The 15,783-nt window shown below is 35.8% G+C and overlaps 1 protein-coding gene across 2 annotated transcripts in view; it reads right to left on the bottom strand.

Annotated features, from left to right (window-relative positions):
• LRP2 (LDL receptor related protein 2) overlaps window positions 1–15,783 on the bottom strand; it is a gene marked incomplete at both ends in the record, with an annotated part of 128,383 nt that overhangs the window by 76,474 nt on the left and 36,126 nt on the right. For both annotated transcript variants that reach the window (XM_080620988.1, XM_080620987.1), the window contains 14 exons: window positions 70–186; window positions 534–653; window positions 1,227–1,466; window positions 2,647–2,928; window positions 3,838–3,975; window positions 4,722–4,852; window positions 5,144–5,269; window positions 6,403–6,595; window positions 7,459–7,662; window positions 8,585–8,725; window positions 9,380–9,582; window positions 11,326–11,532; window positions 12,321–12,544; window positions 14,731–14,900. In XM_080620988.1, the coding sequence (XP_080477114.1) occupies window positions 70–186; window positions 534–653; window positions 1,227–1,466; window positions 2,647–2,928; window positions 3,838–3,975; window positions 4,722–4,852; window positions 5,144–5,269; window positions 6,403–6,595; window positions 7,459–7,662; window positions 8,585–8,725; window positions 9,380–9,582; window positions 11,326–11,532; window positions 12,321–12,544; window positions 14,731–14,900 (2,496 nt within the window). The remainder of the gene's footprint in view (window positions 1–69; window positions 187–533; window positions 654–1,226; window positions 1,467–2,646; window positions 2,929–3,837; window positions 3,976–4,721; window positions 4,853–5,143; window positions 5,270–6,402; window positions 6,596–7,458; window positions 7,663–8,584; window positions 8,726–9,379; window positions 9,583–11,325; window positions 11,533–12,320; window positions 12,545–14,730; window positions 14,901–15,783) is intronic.

The following is a 15,783-nucleotide window of genomic DNA, read 5'->3' on the forward strand; positions in this document are numbered from 1 at the left end:
TAGTGCAGATAAAGGAAATTTTCAGAAGCATCACATAATAACTGAAGCCTTTAGCATCAATGTACTTACGGCAGTCAGTTTCATCTGAGTGATCATTACAGTCAAAAACACCATCACACTTGTAGTAAGTGCTGATACACTGGTCTCCACTGAGACATTTGAACTCTGTGGCACTGCAGTTATATACTACAAAAGAAAAAATATTGTTATTGAATTCACAGAGCTAGACTGCACCCAGTTTTTCTACATGTGGCCAGTTCCACTGGATACTGTGATTTCCCTGGGATACAGAAAATGCACTGACCTTGGAATCTACAGAAAACAGAGGAAAGAGATTCCAGCCCCCGGCAACCAACCTGCAGATCAAAGAGCTTACTAAAACGCTAAACCAAGTATCATAAACAAGATTAATTTATGGATAGGTTTATTATGCATTCTGCTATCTTGAAGCTGATAATATGAGGCCACCAAAGACCCCCCAGGGGACAAGAGTGAAGAAACAATAAAGAGGCATTCAACAAAGTTACACTTACTGCAGTCATGCTCATCAGCACCATCTACACAGTCTTTGTCTCCATCACAGACATAGTATGGGTCAATACAGCGATGGTCTGGACACTGAAATTGCCTGGGTTCACAAGTACCTGTGAAAGCTATTAAGAATGACAATAAATGCAGATGTGTTTCTTTTTCTCTGTTCTGAAATCAACATAATACTGAGACAGTAGAAAGACACTATCCCTAAATTGCAAGATGTAATGCAGCAACTAGTAATCATATAAATTACAAGCACTAATACATTAGTATCAAGTAATTATTTATGCATATGTAGGCTTGGACTCATGGAAAATGAACAGAAGACTCCACTCAGAGGTAAAAGCACTAAAGAAAGTATATGGAAATACTACTGTCTTACTTCTGGTAAAAACTTCCAGACTAGATCAGCTGATTACACCATCAGTCATTACTGAGATCACTCATGAAGTATGCATTATGCAGCACCATGATTATAATTATCACATTTGGCCCTTTTTATTTTTTTTTAATTATGTTCCTGCATTCTACTTGGCTCTGGTAGCTCGAATTAGATGAGTTTTTAATATCTTCCAGACTGCAAAATATTAGTTCTTTCTTCCTAATTTCGTTTATCATCCTTCCACCAATAGGCATATCTACGTAGACATACTGAGCTTTTTAGAAAAACAACAGACAGCTGTGATACTCACTGCAGTTTTTTTCATCCGACCCATCACCACAGTCATTATCAGTATCACATAGCCAGATCCTAGGAACACATCTTCTATTATCACAGGTGAACAGGGTTACAGGGCATGAAGTGGGTCCTTGTGTAGGACAATGCAATTCATCACTGCCATCAAAACAGTCATTATGTTTATCACAGCGCCAGCGACCTGGAATACATTGCCCACTAGCACAGGTAAAAGCTGATGAAGCACAAGTATTGTCTAAATAAAAAACAAAACAGGAGAACATGCTGATAAAGATCTCCAAAACTTGCCCTCCCTGCCAGAGTATTCAGTACATTTTATATACTTACAGAATGTCTAAAATATGAATCAAATTCTAAAGCATATATTGCTTACAACAAAAATGTTTGTCATGCCAACATGCTGCAGAACTGAACAGAATACAAGCTTTTTTACACTGAAAGAATCAATAAAAAATAGAAACCCAGAAATAATAGAAATCAAAAAAACAGAAAAGTATCTTCTTCAAGTAGCCATTTGCTTTATACTTTTGTTTCCCCCTCAAAAAAATTCTAGTTATTCTAAAATAGACCACAAATAAGAAATGCTTTGTATCTTAGTCATATTAGTTAGTTGTACACATTAAGGAGCACATTTTATTAATGTGACCTATTTTAATGTTTGTGATTTAAAAGAAAATATTAACTTTGAATAAAGAAGCACCAAATATGACTTAAAAGCCAAGAACTTGCTTTATGATATCTTATCAACTATAATTATCCCACTGTTCTCTCAATTTACTTGATCAACAAACTATTTTGTGTAAGACACTTAACAGTAAAACTGGGAAATGAATCAATGTGCCTTTAATCCACTTCACTGTAAAAATCTAGATGTAGCAAGTAGTTCAGAAGTGCCCAAATATAATGAACACAATAAAATTTTTACTCAGTTGTTAAACAAAATGAAAGATGCTGCTCTAAACTCAGAGGAAGGTCAAACAGTGCGTATGGCTTTGTTATTTTCCTTACGGTGCTATTTTTAAAATCTTTTCATCTTTATTAAGATGGTTTGTCCCTCCCCATGCATCAAAATAGGGCAAGTGATATCCCAATATCTTTCAAAATTTACAAAAAAATAAGAATAAAGACAGCTTTCTTCTTCAGAAGATAAGTTTTTGTTACTCTGTAAATGGAATTTTGAGAACTAGTGAGATATGAGTACTTTTGAGCATTCTTTAGGTGGCCAGTGTTGAATCCCACATTCCCAGCAATTATCCATATAATTTCCATAGTAACTAATCTCCCGGGTAGATTTCAGGGTTTATCCATAGATGCAACCCTAAAAAACTAGGGTTTATTCCAATGAAATCAGACTGACCCAAGCTTTCTGAACTGCAAACCACAAACACTAACTGTATATTACAGGGATTACTTACTTAAAGAACCACAGTTTTGTTCATCACTGTTATCATGGCAATCATCAACACCATCACACTGATAGTATCGAGGCACACATCTTCCATTTCCACAGGAAAATGAGTAGGAGCCACATTGCAAAGTGGGTGGCTCATTGGATGGGTCTTCAACACATGTCAGCTGATTTGAAGCGAGCTTCATGCCATAAGGACAACCACAAACTCTTTGAAAATTTGGTACTGGAAAGCAGAAGTGGCTGCAGTCTCCATTGGGATTTGTTCCTCTATTACAGTAGTTTGAGCCTTCAAAAGCGATAAAGAAGATCAATGTATACACTACTGATAGCAGCTTGGGAAGTATTTAAAGCAAACATGTTTAACAAAAAGATGCTGTACCAAATCCTTGTTTTGTACACATTGTAAAACAGGGTCAAGCTCACTGACAGAAACAGTAGTAGTAAGTCATAATAATACATCCCACATTTCATATACTCTTCATTAACACAAATGTTTATGGAAGCCAAGAACATACTACTAAATTTCATCCAATTTTCACAGAATCACAGAATCCCGAGGGCTGGAAGGGACCTCAAAAGATTTCTGCCAATTTTCAACAACTGTCTGGAAAAAAGTACACTACACACTTTTGTCAGAGCAAGGCTGAGAGACCTGATCAAATCCTTGGACAGCAAACTGGTGGTGAGTCTTAGCACATAGTTTGATCATATGTTTGATAAGTGTACTGTAAAACACCTACTAAATTAACTACAATATCAAATCCTTGGTTTAGGTCATAGAACAGCACAGAAATCAGAAGTGAGAATAAGAAATAAATAGTGATTTATGCACAGTGATTACATTAAGAAGAGCAGTTTGATCAATAAATTTTTACCCAACTCCTCGAAGTAAAAAGTTCAGTTTAACTAAAACTTCTACCAGAAAAAAATAAATACAAAGTTGTAATCAGTGATACAATTACACAGGATACAATGGAATCATAATTTCATTTTACAAGGTTATTAAATACAGTAACAGAAGTGGTGGAGGAAAACTGCACACAGTCACATAACAGTGAAATATATGTGTGATTGCAAGCACCTGTGCTGCCTGCCAGCAGTTACGATTCAGTAAAGCCATTCCTAAAATTGAAAGTGGAAACCTGGTTTACTGGTATTTTGTTTCTTAATCTGTCTGTGCAACTAAAGAGCTCACCTATTTGGGAATGAGCATCATATGCTTTAACATGCATAATGTTACTTATGCCCCTCCTAATAATAGTCATTTCCCCTCCATCAGACTTCCTCACTCGAACTATTCCACCAAGTCTCCAATCGGTAAAGTAGGCATAACCTGTTTTAAAAGACATTTAATATATAACAATTACAGAGCAATATGACATAAAAGATCAAGCATGATGAGCAAAAACTGAAAGATTTCTCATATAAATTTCCATTTTTTTGGTAACTGTTTCTCAAAAAATACAAAGGACTTTTATCACTAAATGCAGTCAAAGTGAGTCCTCCAGTCATAGGTAGACATAACTCAGGAAAACAAGTGCTCACAGATTTCACTTAACTTGAGATATAACAGACTCAATTGGCATTTCAAATTCCAAGGCAATTTTAAAAGTCATTCAGTAAGACAACTTTACAGAAAATTTTAGAATATTTTTTTACCCAAAATCAAAAGGGGTCAGATGCTGACATCCTTCTTCATACACAACATAAACCCAGTGATAAGATGCTACATGCAACTAATAGAATCCTGAAATTGCTGATCATCCCTAGGGAGGTGATTTACCTCATCTCTCCTGCATGAGTAGCCCGCCTTGGGAGCCCAGCAAAACATGCCTTATTGCACTGAGTTATCTGATCTGCCTCAAAGTATTCAAACACAAATATACATAAAAACAGTCCTAAAAATGAAAACGTACTAAATAGATATTTTTATAGAAACTTGCAACAGTGCTTCTTATAGGAAAAGCAGTATTACAAAGGCCATATTTTTATCTCACATACTCACAGATCATCATATTTAAAAAAAAACCAAAACCAACCTATGATAATAACAGATAATATTTCCACTGCTAGACTTACCTCCAAAAATAGTAAGGCCAAATGGGTGAGTCATCTGAGTAATATGTTCAAGAGTTCGTCTGTCCAACCCATCAAAGGTGCTGTGCTCAATTTTGTCAAAAAAGGCATCCACCCAATACAGCCTTAAAGAACTAGAAATAACGAAAATGTCATATCTCTTAAAATGGCATTATGTGCATTAGGAAGCACTATCATTTTCTCAAATAATAATCTTAAACCTGCCAAAAAACCGTTGGGCCATGTGGGGAGGGATCCTGAGAAGATCTTACCTTTCACTGTTTTTTAAAGAAATCAAAAAATAAGGTCTTCAATATGAAAACACTAGTGCACTCAATCTGACAGAATTCCTTCCTTTTTAAGCTCTAACAGTTTAGAGGAAGAAACACATTTGCATGAAAGCTTGCCTTCTGTGTTGTCCTTACCTCCAGTCAATGGCTAGGCCATTGGGCCAGCCTAGCGTTGTATTCACAATTGGCAATGCACGGGATCCATCACTCCAGGCCCTCATGATTTTTGCAGGACGGAACCAATCTGTCCAGAATATATACCTGAAAGTACATGTCATAAGACACAAAAAAACAATGATACAATGTGATTAAACAGAGCAAGCATTTGAACAGTATTAACATTCTTCTTTGCACCAGAAAGCCATACATATATTAAAACCCCACAATTTTATGTTGACCCTCTCCTCAATTGGTAGTGATACCCACAAATAGTATTTATCCTTCTTACAACAGCTTTCAAAATCTTTCAAAGTGGTTTGTCCCTTTAGACATAAAATATCTGTAACTTTGTTAAAACCGTCAGGGATTTAATTTAAGTAAGAAGTAAGAATCAAGAAACAAAATGCATCTTCCAGGTAATACTTACAAGTAAGCATGAATATTACAAAGAACTTTCTCCTGATCCTTTTGACTTATGCCTACAGTCAGAGTTGAAGCTAGTGTTAAATAACTTTACCAAGTAGGAAATAAAAAAGGATACAAGTTCAACATTATTCTCATGAGATTACTTCAAACATAATCTATTTGGCTACTAAACATGAAAATTCAATATCCAAGAATTAAGAAATTCAGTAGTATGGCAGCATGAAGCTGAATTATGCTATGAAAGAAATGCTGGCATGGCATGGCCAAATAACATAGTGTTGAATTTGAGGTTAGGCATTTGCATCAAAGAAAAGCAGGGCTTCATTTTATGTACACAGAATCACATAGTGTAACATCTGTATCAAACGCAGACAGTAGTATCTAATATGTTCAAACAAATACAGATAGAAAATAAAAAGGAACCAAGGTTAGCATTCTGGGACCTTAAAGTATATTAAAAATAACGTAGAAAACTATCTTTCAACTACGAGAAATAGCTTTCTGATCCAAGTGATACAAAGAAACAAAGTTACTCTGCCTGTTTATCAACACACAGGAGTAAAAAAAAAAAAAAAAAATATAAAATGGTGCTTTTAAAGAGAATTCTTTTGAGTGCTGCTTTCACATGGAATCTGCATCACTTCACCCTTTCCTCTGAGTGCTGAATCCTAGGCAAGAATAAAACTAAGACAAGAGAACTGAAGAGATGGAAAAGAACACAAACCCAAACAGAAATCCAGAATGAGATGTAAACCTAACCCCACCAATTTTTTCATATAGTTTCAAGGGAGAATCAAAGCTAAACTTACCCAATAACTGGATGAACCACTATTGAGCGAGGATTATTTAAATTCTGAACAATAGCTCTCCTAGATTTATCTGCCAGCCTCATCACACTAACGCTCCTGTATCGAGGGTCTGTCCAGTATAGATTCTTTGAGATCCAGTCAAAGGCCAAATCTTCAACACTTTCCACTCTATTAGCCGTCAGGATTTCTCTTCCTAGAATTTACAGTACACATAACAATTGTAAATGTTTAGGAACAAGGGAAATAGCATGAATGCAGTATTCTGTTCATAAAACTAGTGGGTTTACTTAGTAAAAATGCTGCCTTTGTGCTATTTTATATAAAGACCAACAAGGGAAGGAGGGATGCCCTTTGCTTCAGACCAAGTAGGTGTATGTTCAGGAGCACAACCCCAATAGAGGAGAAATTAAGACTAGCTAAAGATGAGAGAAAAATCTGTTACTAAGTTTACACTGAGAGGAGTTTTATGAATGAAGATCAGTAAGGTCAATGTGGTAAAGACATTTTGCCCAACAGCCAGACCTTACCTACTGTTTGCATGGGAATGATCAGCTGCAGTCTACCATTACTCTGACGCAAGGTAGCAAGTAAGCTCAGAAGACTATATGCTGACTTAATATATATTTAATCATTATTATAAATTGGAGATAAACATTTTTCACACTACCACAAATAGGACTTCCAAAAAATCTCACAACCATAACATTCTTTTTCCAATATCATAACAACCATCCTGCTATCCAGGCAGGGAAATTAGAAAGGAATTTCAGTTTCATACTACTGTGTGCATAAACAGACTGGTGATGACAAATACTATTTGTGAGAAATGCTACAGGTAGTTAATTCCCAAACACATTCAGCAAGTTTGTCAAAGAACAGGATACTTCAACGAGCTTAATATGAGTTGAACAGACATTTTTGACAGTTTCCAGATTACTGGGGTGACACAGATTTATCTGCATATCTCACAACGTTACTTTTTGTACTTCTTTTTAGAAATACATATTCTACTTTCCTTACCACAATTATTCTACAATTCCTAAGAATGATTCTCACCTGAACCATCAGTTTTCTGTTTATAGATCATGTCTTTACTTGTGTCTGAGAAAAAAATGGTGTCATCCTGAGCAGAAAAGTCAATTCCAACAAAGTATGAAGGGCTCCCTGTTACAGGTATGATCACATCTTCCTGGGTGGAGAGATTGAATGGGATCCCCCGCACAGCCAGCTGGGATGAAAACAGCAGGAACTGCTGTACAGCTGCAAAAGGAGAGCTCAGACTCAGGCGTTACTTATTCACAAAGTGAGACAAAGTGAGCATTAATTAACTGTAAAGTTTTATTTTCCTTTGGCAATACTAACAGGCTGGAAACAGAAAAAAAGAAGACTGAGAAAATAGAAATTTTAATATATGCTGACCTAAAAACTGAAGAAGAAAACCAAAACCCAACCCAGAATATTAGGTGATGTGGTCAGATATTCCTCTTGCATTATTACTCTGGTCCTATAAAAGCAGAAACTATTTTCTGTGATCCCTTTACAATCATCTATTAAAAAAAACCAAATAAACTCACAGGCTTTGTGGAGCTACCAAATAACCAAACTACCTCAGCTAGCCAGGTAAATACATGGTCACATAGTGAAACTATAGACAATGTATCTGGCTAAATTTGCCAATAGATACACATGCCAAACCTCCCGTTAAGTGACAATTCTGCACTCAAACAGGAAGCAGCAGATTGCTGATGGAAGCCCACAGCTTCAAAACTCAGTCTTTTGTTCTTGCCTTATGTGTTCAAAGGGAGAAAACCAACCTAGTCTACGTGCTACTGCACAAGAAAGCAGGTTTATGTGTTCAAAATAATACAACATCTGCATATTAGCAAGTATCCATACTAAATTTCAGGATTAAGATCTTAATCATACAGCTGTCTACATATATTCTGTATCAAACTTTCTTAAAATGCTCATAAAAGGTGGTGAATTTAAGTTGTTGTTTCTTGAAATTAACATGAGCAAAAATTATTACATTTAAAGCTGTCAACAGGAGTTGGGATGAAAAAACACAGTCCTTGGCATACTAAACCCACAAAGCTATTGAAAAAAGGAAAGGTGTTCTAGAAATAACTCTAGAGCTATATGAAATAGTGCTATATCCAGCGATCATAAGGCATTTCCTTACCAACACAATGTCTTCCATCTACGTGTAGATCAAAGCCGAGTATACATCTACAGCGATAACCCAGACCATCATTATCTGTTTTGTGACTGAGAACACAGATCTGTTCACATCCCCCATTGTTACTTCCACAAGGATTTCTCACTGGAAAATAATACAGATTAGATTATAACTTTGTCTATTAACCTAATGCTATCATTATCTTGATTTTTCAGGATTTTTTTAAACAGCCACAATAAATCATGTGAGCTCTGTGGGAACTACATCACATGGAAATCATACACCATCAGTTCTACCCTAAAATGCACCAAAATCACATCAGAGCTAACAGGTGTTCAAGCGTGCCATTCTGTACAGAGATACTCGTCACACAGCATTGAGGCTATAGTTTTCTGCATATAGTTCTGGGCTATAATTTTCTGCATATAGTTCTACTTTAGAATTATATCTCACAGAATTATTTCACACTGCTAGCCTTTTTCAACTGCACCCTCATTGTCGTGTTGAAGAAAGAATGTCACAAACACCAATACTGCTCATAACCACATATCCATACATTTAATAAGCCTCCCCACTCTTAAATGTTGCATTTGACAGTTTATTAGCTGCAGGAGCTGAATGAAACCACAGTGTGATAAACCCACAGTGTGATAAAACCCAGTCTAGTTTTACAATACAAATCTATGTATCATAACTATTAGTTCTTTACACAGCAAAATAACCACCTCTCATAATTTTTACCAATTTTTTGGTAATACAGCTTCTATACCTCCCTTAATAATTTCTTTGCTGTCTTACCATATGGCTGCCTGGCAGCATGGTAAACTGTCACTCCATAAGGTCTCAGTGGAGACTGGCAGATGACTTGAGGGTTAGATTCTGAAAACTTGTTGGCTTTCACCACTGCCATTTTGGTCCAATCAGTGAAATAAACATTGTGTTCAAATAAAGTGATTCCATATGGGTGAGGAATCAGTGAGCCTCCATGAGCTATTGTTCTCCTGTCACAAAGATAGTTTTAAAATTATTTACAAAATATTATCCAGAAAATAACTTTATTATTAGAGGAAAAGGATCCAGGATTATTAATTCATTCACTGGCTTCTACATAGAAGCTGCAAAAATACAAATAAAAAAGACCAAATGAACTGAAGAGATTAAGCTAAACATACAGGGTACATAAACATAAAAGACACAACAGTGAAAACAGAGCAATCGACAGTGCTAGCAATTTCCAAGAAAACACAGCGAGTAAAAGGAGGACATCTCAAAATGTAGTAAAGGATTTATAATTACTGAAAGAAAATTAGAAAAGGGGAAATCAAAGACACCTATAGGAATTCAAAATAGTCAAAAAACCTTGAATGTAAAAAATAAAGTGCTATGTATGCAGTTAAAATAAAAAAAAAACAAAGCAAAACAAAAAACAAACCACCACCACCACCATCTTGGCTTAAACTACTTGCCCATGCAAAATTACAGAAAAACAAATTCTAAAAATCGGTATTTATTCTATGCAAGATATCGTGTTATTTTTTTATATAAATAATAGGAGATAAAGAGAGACATTAAAGTCCTCACATAATATATAACAATAACACTTCAATACCATTTTAATATAGTTGTGAAGGAAGACTGGATGGGGCTTTGAGCAACCTGGCCAGTAGAAGGTGTCCCTGCCCATTGCAGAGGGTTGAAAAATTTGGAACTAGATGATCTTTTAGATCCCTTCCAACCCAAACCACTCTATGATTCTATGAAGGTCTAGAAAATCAGATTAATCCTACAGCACTACTAAAAGAGTTTCCCACATGATTTAGGTTCATGATTTAGGGATGCAAGATGTGACACAAGTAGACAGTAAGCTGTATTTTAGCATTCTTCGCAGACAATGCTTTTGCCTCTTGCCCACTTGCACAACATCTACAAGATTTTTGGTGTTGCTGTAAGTGATAAGTTTTTATCTCCAAAAACCAGAGATTTTACTAAACATATTCTTGCCTTACTAAACCCTCATAAAGGAGCAAAGATACCAGCATTATTTTTATAATTTTTAAAGTAAAAAAATACATTGAGCAATAAACCTGTCAAATGAGCAGAGGACTGTTTTTCAAGCCAATCTGCAGGAAGTATGCTAAAGAGGAATTTTTTCTTGTGCTTGAGTAACAGACACTAATCACAGATGCAGAGATAAGCAGGCTTCTCAACACTCTTTTATACGACAAAGTCCCATAAAACCTCAAAGACTCCTTTTTTTGCATGCTGTGATATAGTTTCCCCAGCATCACAATAGGGTGAGTGATGACAATTTCTGACAGCAAAGATTTGTAAAATGCAAGAAGAGCATTTAACACACATTACTCAAAGTGGTGCTTTGGAGGGGAATATTTCAAATGAGTTCATTCACAAAAAAAGATGCAAAGAAATTATGATGGAAGACTAGGTATATACATAAAAAATAATATAAAGAAATGCTAGAAAATTATGCTGTAGCAGTGGGCTATAAATAGTACATTATGGAAGAAGTGCAATAGGTATCTGAGGTTGAAAAAGGACAAAGAATGATGGAGGAATTAAGGATTGTCTAGAAATAGCATGACACCACAGATATCAAAGTGCATCACATTCATTATATCGTGATTTTCATCTTTCGTGTATCTCATTTTGTTAGACAAATCTTTTTTTGAATTACATACAAAACAATCAGTGTATCTGTAACCTCCAAGGAATAGCATTTCTCCCACCTTTGAAGTCCATCATAAGTTACAGTCTCAATGTAATCAAACCGGCTGTCAACCCAGTAAAGTCTCTTCATCACAATATCCAGAGTTATTCCAGCAGGCCAGCCTAATTTTGTTTTTATCAAATCCTGACGGTTTGTGCCATCCATGAAGGCCCTTTCCACTTTAGGATCACCAGACAGACTATCCCAGTCTGAGAAAAATAAATAACTATAAAGAAAAAAAAGAAGTTGCCTTGAGATTTAAAAAAAAAAAAAACAAAAACAAAAATAACCCCAACCTACATTTTACATAGAATTTGTGAAAGGGAAGCACCCTTTTGGGACAGAGCTTGATTCTCAGCTGGCATACTATGAGAACACGCTTTATACCTCCTGCCCAAGAAGCAATCTGCATTTTCTTTTATAGAATTAATCTAGAAAGAAACATGCTTTCACTAAAAAGACCTCAGAAATACTGAGTTTCCCTAGTTAAAAATAGACTTAAGTGTACTGCCAGAAATAAACCAGTGACAAAATAGATGCATCATGAAAGCAGCATCCATCACTACAAGTTGCATGAAATTCCTCTTCCCATTCTCTGAGGATCCAATTTTTCATGGCTCACATACATTTTTAAAGCCTGTTGGGCTGGGAGGCACTACTTCCCTGGCTACACTCCACCACTTTATTTCAAATAGTAGTATCACAACAGATATCTTTCAGTACAACTTCAACTCTTCTGCAGGCCAATTCTACTGTTCCTATGTTTTCAGAGCTGCTCATGTACACACAACTCCAGCCATAAAACACATTCCACACACTGGGAATAAAAGCAGTGTCAGCCCTCCTATAACAATTATAACAAGGTATAAAATAGATTACAACAGAATGCAAACACTTAAAACGTCTTATATCTAAAATGAAATTTGGAACTCCACGTATTTCTTAGTTCTCCTTTTGCATGGGAATAAAAGAATTTCTGACAGCTTTGACCATTACCTGACATGTATCACTTACCCAACTGTTGGATCCAGCGCTATTCCCCTAGGATTTCCAAGATTTTCCGCAATAAGTGTCACGCGGTTTGTTCCATCCAAGTTAACCATATCTATTCTGTTCACACTGGTCTCGACCACATATAGTTTATTGGTAACCCAATCCACTGCTAGATTTTCAGGTGTGTCAACTGAAACATTTAAAACTTCTTGGAAATCAGAGCCATCAATATTAATAGAAAAAACCTGAAAACAATACAAACATTGTCAGTGCCCACATGATGTTTTGTTAATCATAACACACATGGCACTTGTCCTCTGTTGTCACACTGAGCACAGATCCACAATTGGCCACTAGATAAAACCAAGTCACCCACTAACCTACTACTTAGCCTAGGTTTTTTCGCAAAACTTCGGAAAACAATGCAAAAACCACAAGAGGCTTGCCTTCAACTACTGTTTCTGAAAAATGGACAAGGTAACAGACTGAAACAGCCTTGTGCAAAAACATGCACCAAAATAGATGAGGAAAGCGTATCTGCTTTTCTGGAATCTAGCAATTAGCATTAATTGAAAACAAATGAACGTAATCTAGCAAAGCTCTCATCAGTGACTAGAAACAAGAGGGGGAGCTCTTACTGCACCAACCACACTAAGAGGAAATTGCTGAGTGAAGAAAGAGAATCCTCTCCATCCTGACAGAAAGGAGAAAGCTCAGCATTGCCTCTGGTCTTCTTTATTTAAGGCTAATTTTAAACAGCATCATGCTTAAGAAATAGTTTTGTTATCTTACAAGCAAGCGCAGAGGTACCTGAAGCAAACAGCATAAACATGGTAATTTCATATGTACAGTTGTGATTATAACAATGGGTAATACAAAAAACTAGGAATCATCCCTTTTGGAACAACAGCATGAGGTTTAGAATGTATTTAAATGAAAATACAGATTACCATTACAGAGGAAATATAAGCAAGAAAATTATCAGATGAAATAATTGTATCATTTTAAATATTCTTTATGCCAAGGTAATAATAATCAAACAAATCATCTAACTGTCTGTTCTGTTCTTTGGAAACCTTGTTGATGGAAGAGCTTATGGGCATTAGGTTATCAGACAATACACTAAACGAGATAAAGATGACACAGAACACAACCTACAATTCTCTAGTTTAGTTTATATCTTAATCTTAAAAACAAAAGGGACAACCAAAACACATCCCTTAATTATATTTTTATTTTAAGACATCAGGCGGAAATATGCACTACATAAGAACATTCTTAATGTCACTGTTTTAATCTGGGTATTTGAGCTGGGACTTAATTAGATTAATTAATTAATTAGGATTTAACTATATTGGGGAAGGTAGAAAGGTAGTTCTGGACATCCGCGGTTTGCAATGAAAAAGACCTTGTTGTCATCTTTTTATACATTTTACAGAGACAGCATAAATCTTTGGTCTCATCAAAGTTAAGATTTGACCCTGACTTGCTTCAACCATTCTCAATGCAATTGCCGTAGTGGGAACCCACAGCAGTGAAAATAAGAATGCCAGAATTGTGAACAAGTCAAAAATTGTGCACACAGATCCCGTACAACTTGGTAGCCACGCAGTATGCTTCCCAACAGAAGCAACATGGCACTGTAGTAGAAACTACAGTTTACGTGTAGGTTCAGAATAAGGACAGTGACACCATATTGATCCAGCAGTGGTGTCAGCAGAAGGCAGGTCATGGACTCTCCTCCACTCTGCACAACAATCAACATAGTGATGAAGATCGTGGAGTTTTAGTGAAACAAAACCAGTCCAGGTTAAATGCTAAGTTATGCACACAGAAAAAAGAACAAGGTAAAGTCTAACTTTCACAAGGGTCTCCAGACTACATTTTAAAATTACCCTGGTTTACTGTATCTTGAAGCTAAAATATCTACTTTTTTAAAAAAAATAAAATAAATAAAGGTAACAGAATATTGGCTCATTACACAAAATACTGTCAATATTTGTTATCCAAGCTAATTACAGTGCCATTTGAAGTATATGAAGACATCTGATCTTTATCATCTTGGAAGGAACACAGCTTTTATATTTTAAACGATCATGTTTCAAAAAATTGCCAAGAAAAAATTGTTCACTTTTGAAAGAATGTCTACTATTTCTCTTAATTAGTTTTTTGGACTCCATCTCGAGCAAAATTAAAAGTTGCTCAAGACATTCCCATATAATAGGATTCTTTGTTTAATATGTCACATGTAATAGTATAGTTTGAAAAATGCAGTCATTAACATAAAACATTGCAAGGAGCTTTTTTTTAGAAAACAAAAATAAGGCCAGTTTCTGCTCTCAAAAATGAAGGCCTATCAACACATTCTGCCTCTTGCAGTTCTCTACTTCCACATACAGAACAATATTTTCTTCTTGAAATGTCTGCCTACCTTATCTTGCACTGTATCAGTCCAAAAGATTCTGTGCAGGTAAAAGTGAAAGTCCACTCCAACTGCAACCCCACGATTCCGTGACTGCACCAAAGTACGAAAACTTCTGCCATGAAGATCTCCAATCAGTAAATCGCGGCCATTGGAAAAAATAATTGATGCAACACCAGCTGAAAGCAAGGGTAACAAATCATCGAATCATCGACTAGTTAGGCAGGCAAGCTATTTTGCAAAGGGGCATTGAAATATACACATGCTGGTTCCTACACACTGGACACAAAGGTTTTAGTAGATGCTTAGACTACAGTCTGTATAAATGTTTCTATATGAGTACTAACTTGTTTTGATTTACTTTTGGTTTCTAGGCTTGGAGCAAAGCAGGCAGGAGTACTTAAAAGTATTTCAAGTATTTAAAGCCCTACCAGGTAAAACTTTTACAAAACCCCTGTGTATCTAAACTCTACAAGACCATTACTACTCTTCTATTTCTCTGCTTTAGCTCCTTTAATAGATGTATAAACTTTCTTAAGATTTTTCTGCCCCATGAGATTCAGATATTCCTTGATTCTAGCAGGCAGATGATGTTTCTTAGCTTTCCATGTACTGTTCTATCCTATCTCATCAGAAAATCTTTGCTGTATCTTACAATAGAAAAGAGATTCCTGCAAGTCTCTGACAGAAAGTTCACTTTCAAAGTAGATGCCTGTTGAAAGATTTGGTCTGACAAGAATATACTTCAAATCCTATTCACCCTACACAAAATCTTCCCCAGTTAAAGCAAAAATGAATCCAGCGAAACAGAGTTAGAGCAGCTATGAAATTCCCCCATTAATAAGATGGGAAATCAATACTTTACAAATGACTCACTGGCTGAAAAGTCACACTAATTTGAATAGAAAGCTTCTTGTGAAAGACACAGATTTTTTTTCTAGAAAAAGGGCAATCTTTCCCTTAATACAGTCAAGCATATTTCTTTAGCTCAAAAAAATCTCTATTTCTTGAGGACAAACTTAGAAAATTGCAAAATGATGACTGCTCTGCAGACATGGCTGA

The sequence above is a fragment of the Psittacula echo genome (assembly GCF_963264785.1).
Source record: "Psittacula echo genome assembly, chromosome: 6".
NCBI lineage: Eukaryota > Metazoa > Chordata > Aves > Psittaciformes > Psittacidae > Psittacula > Psittacula echo.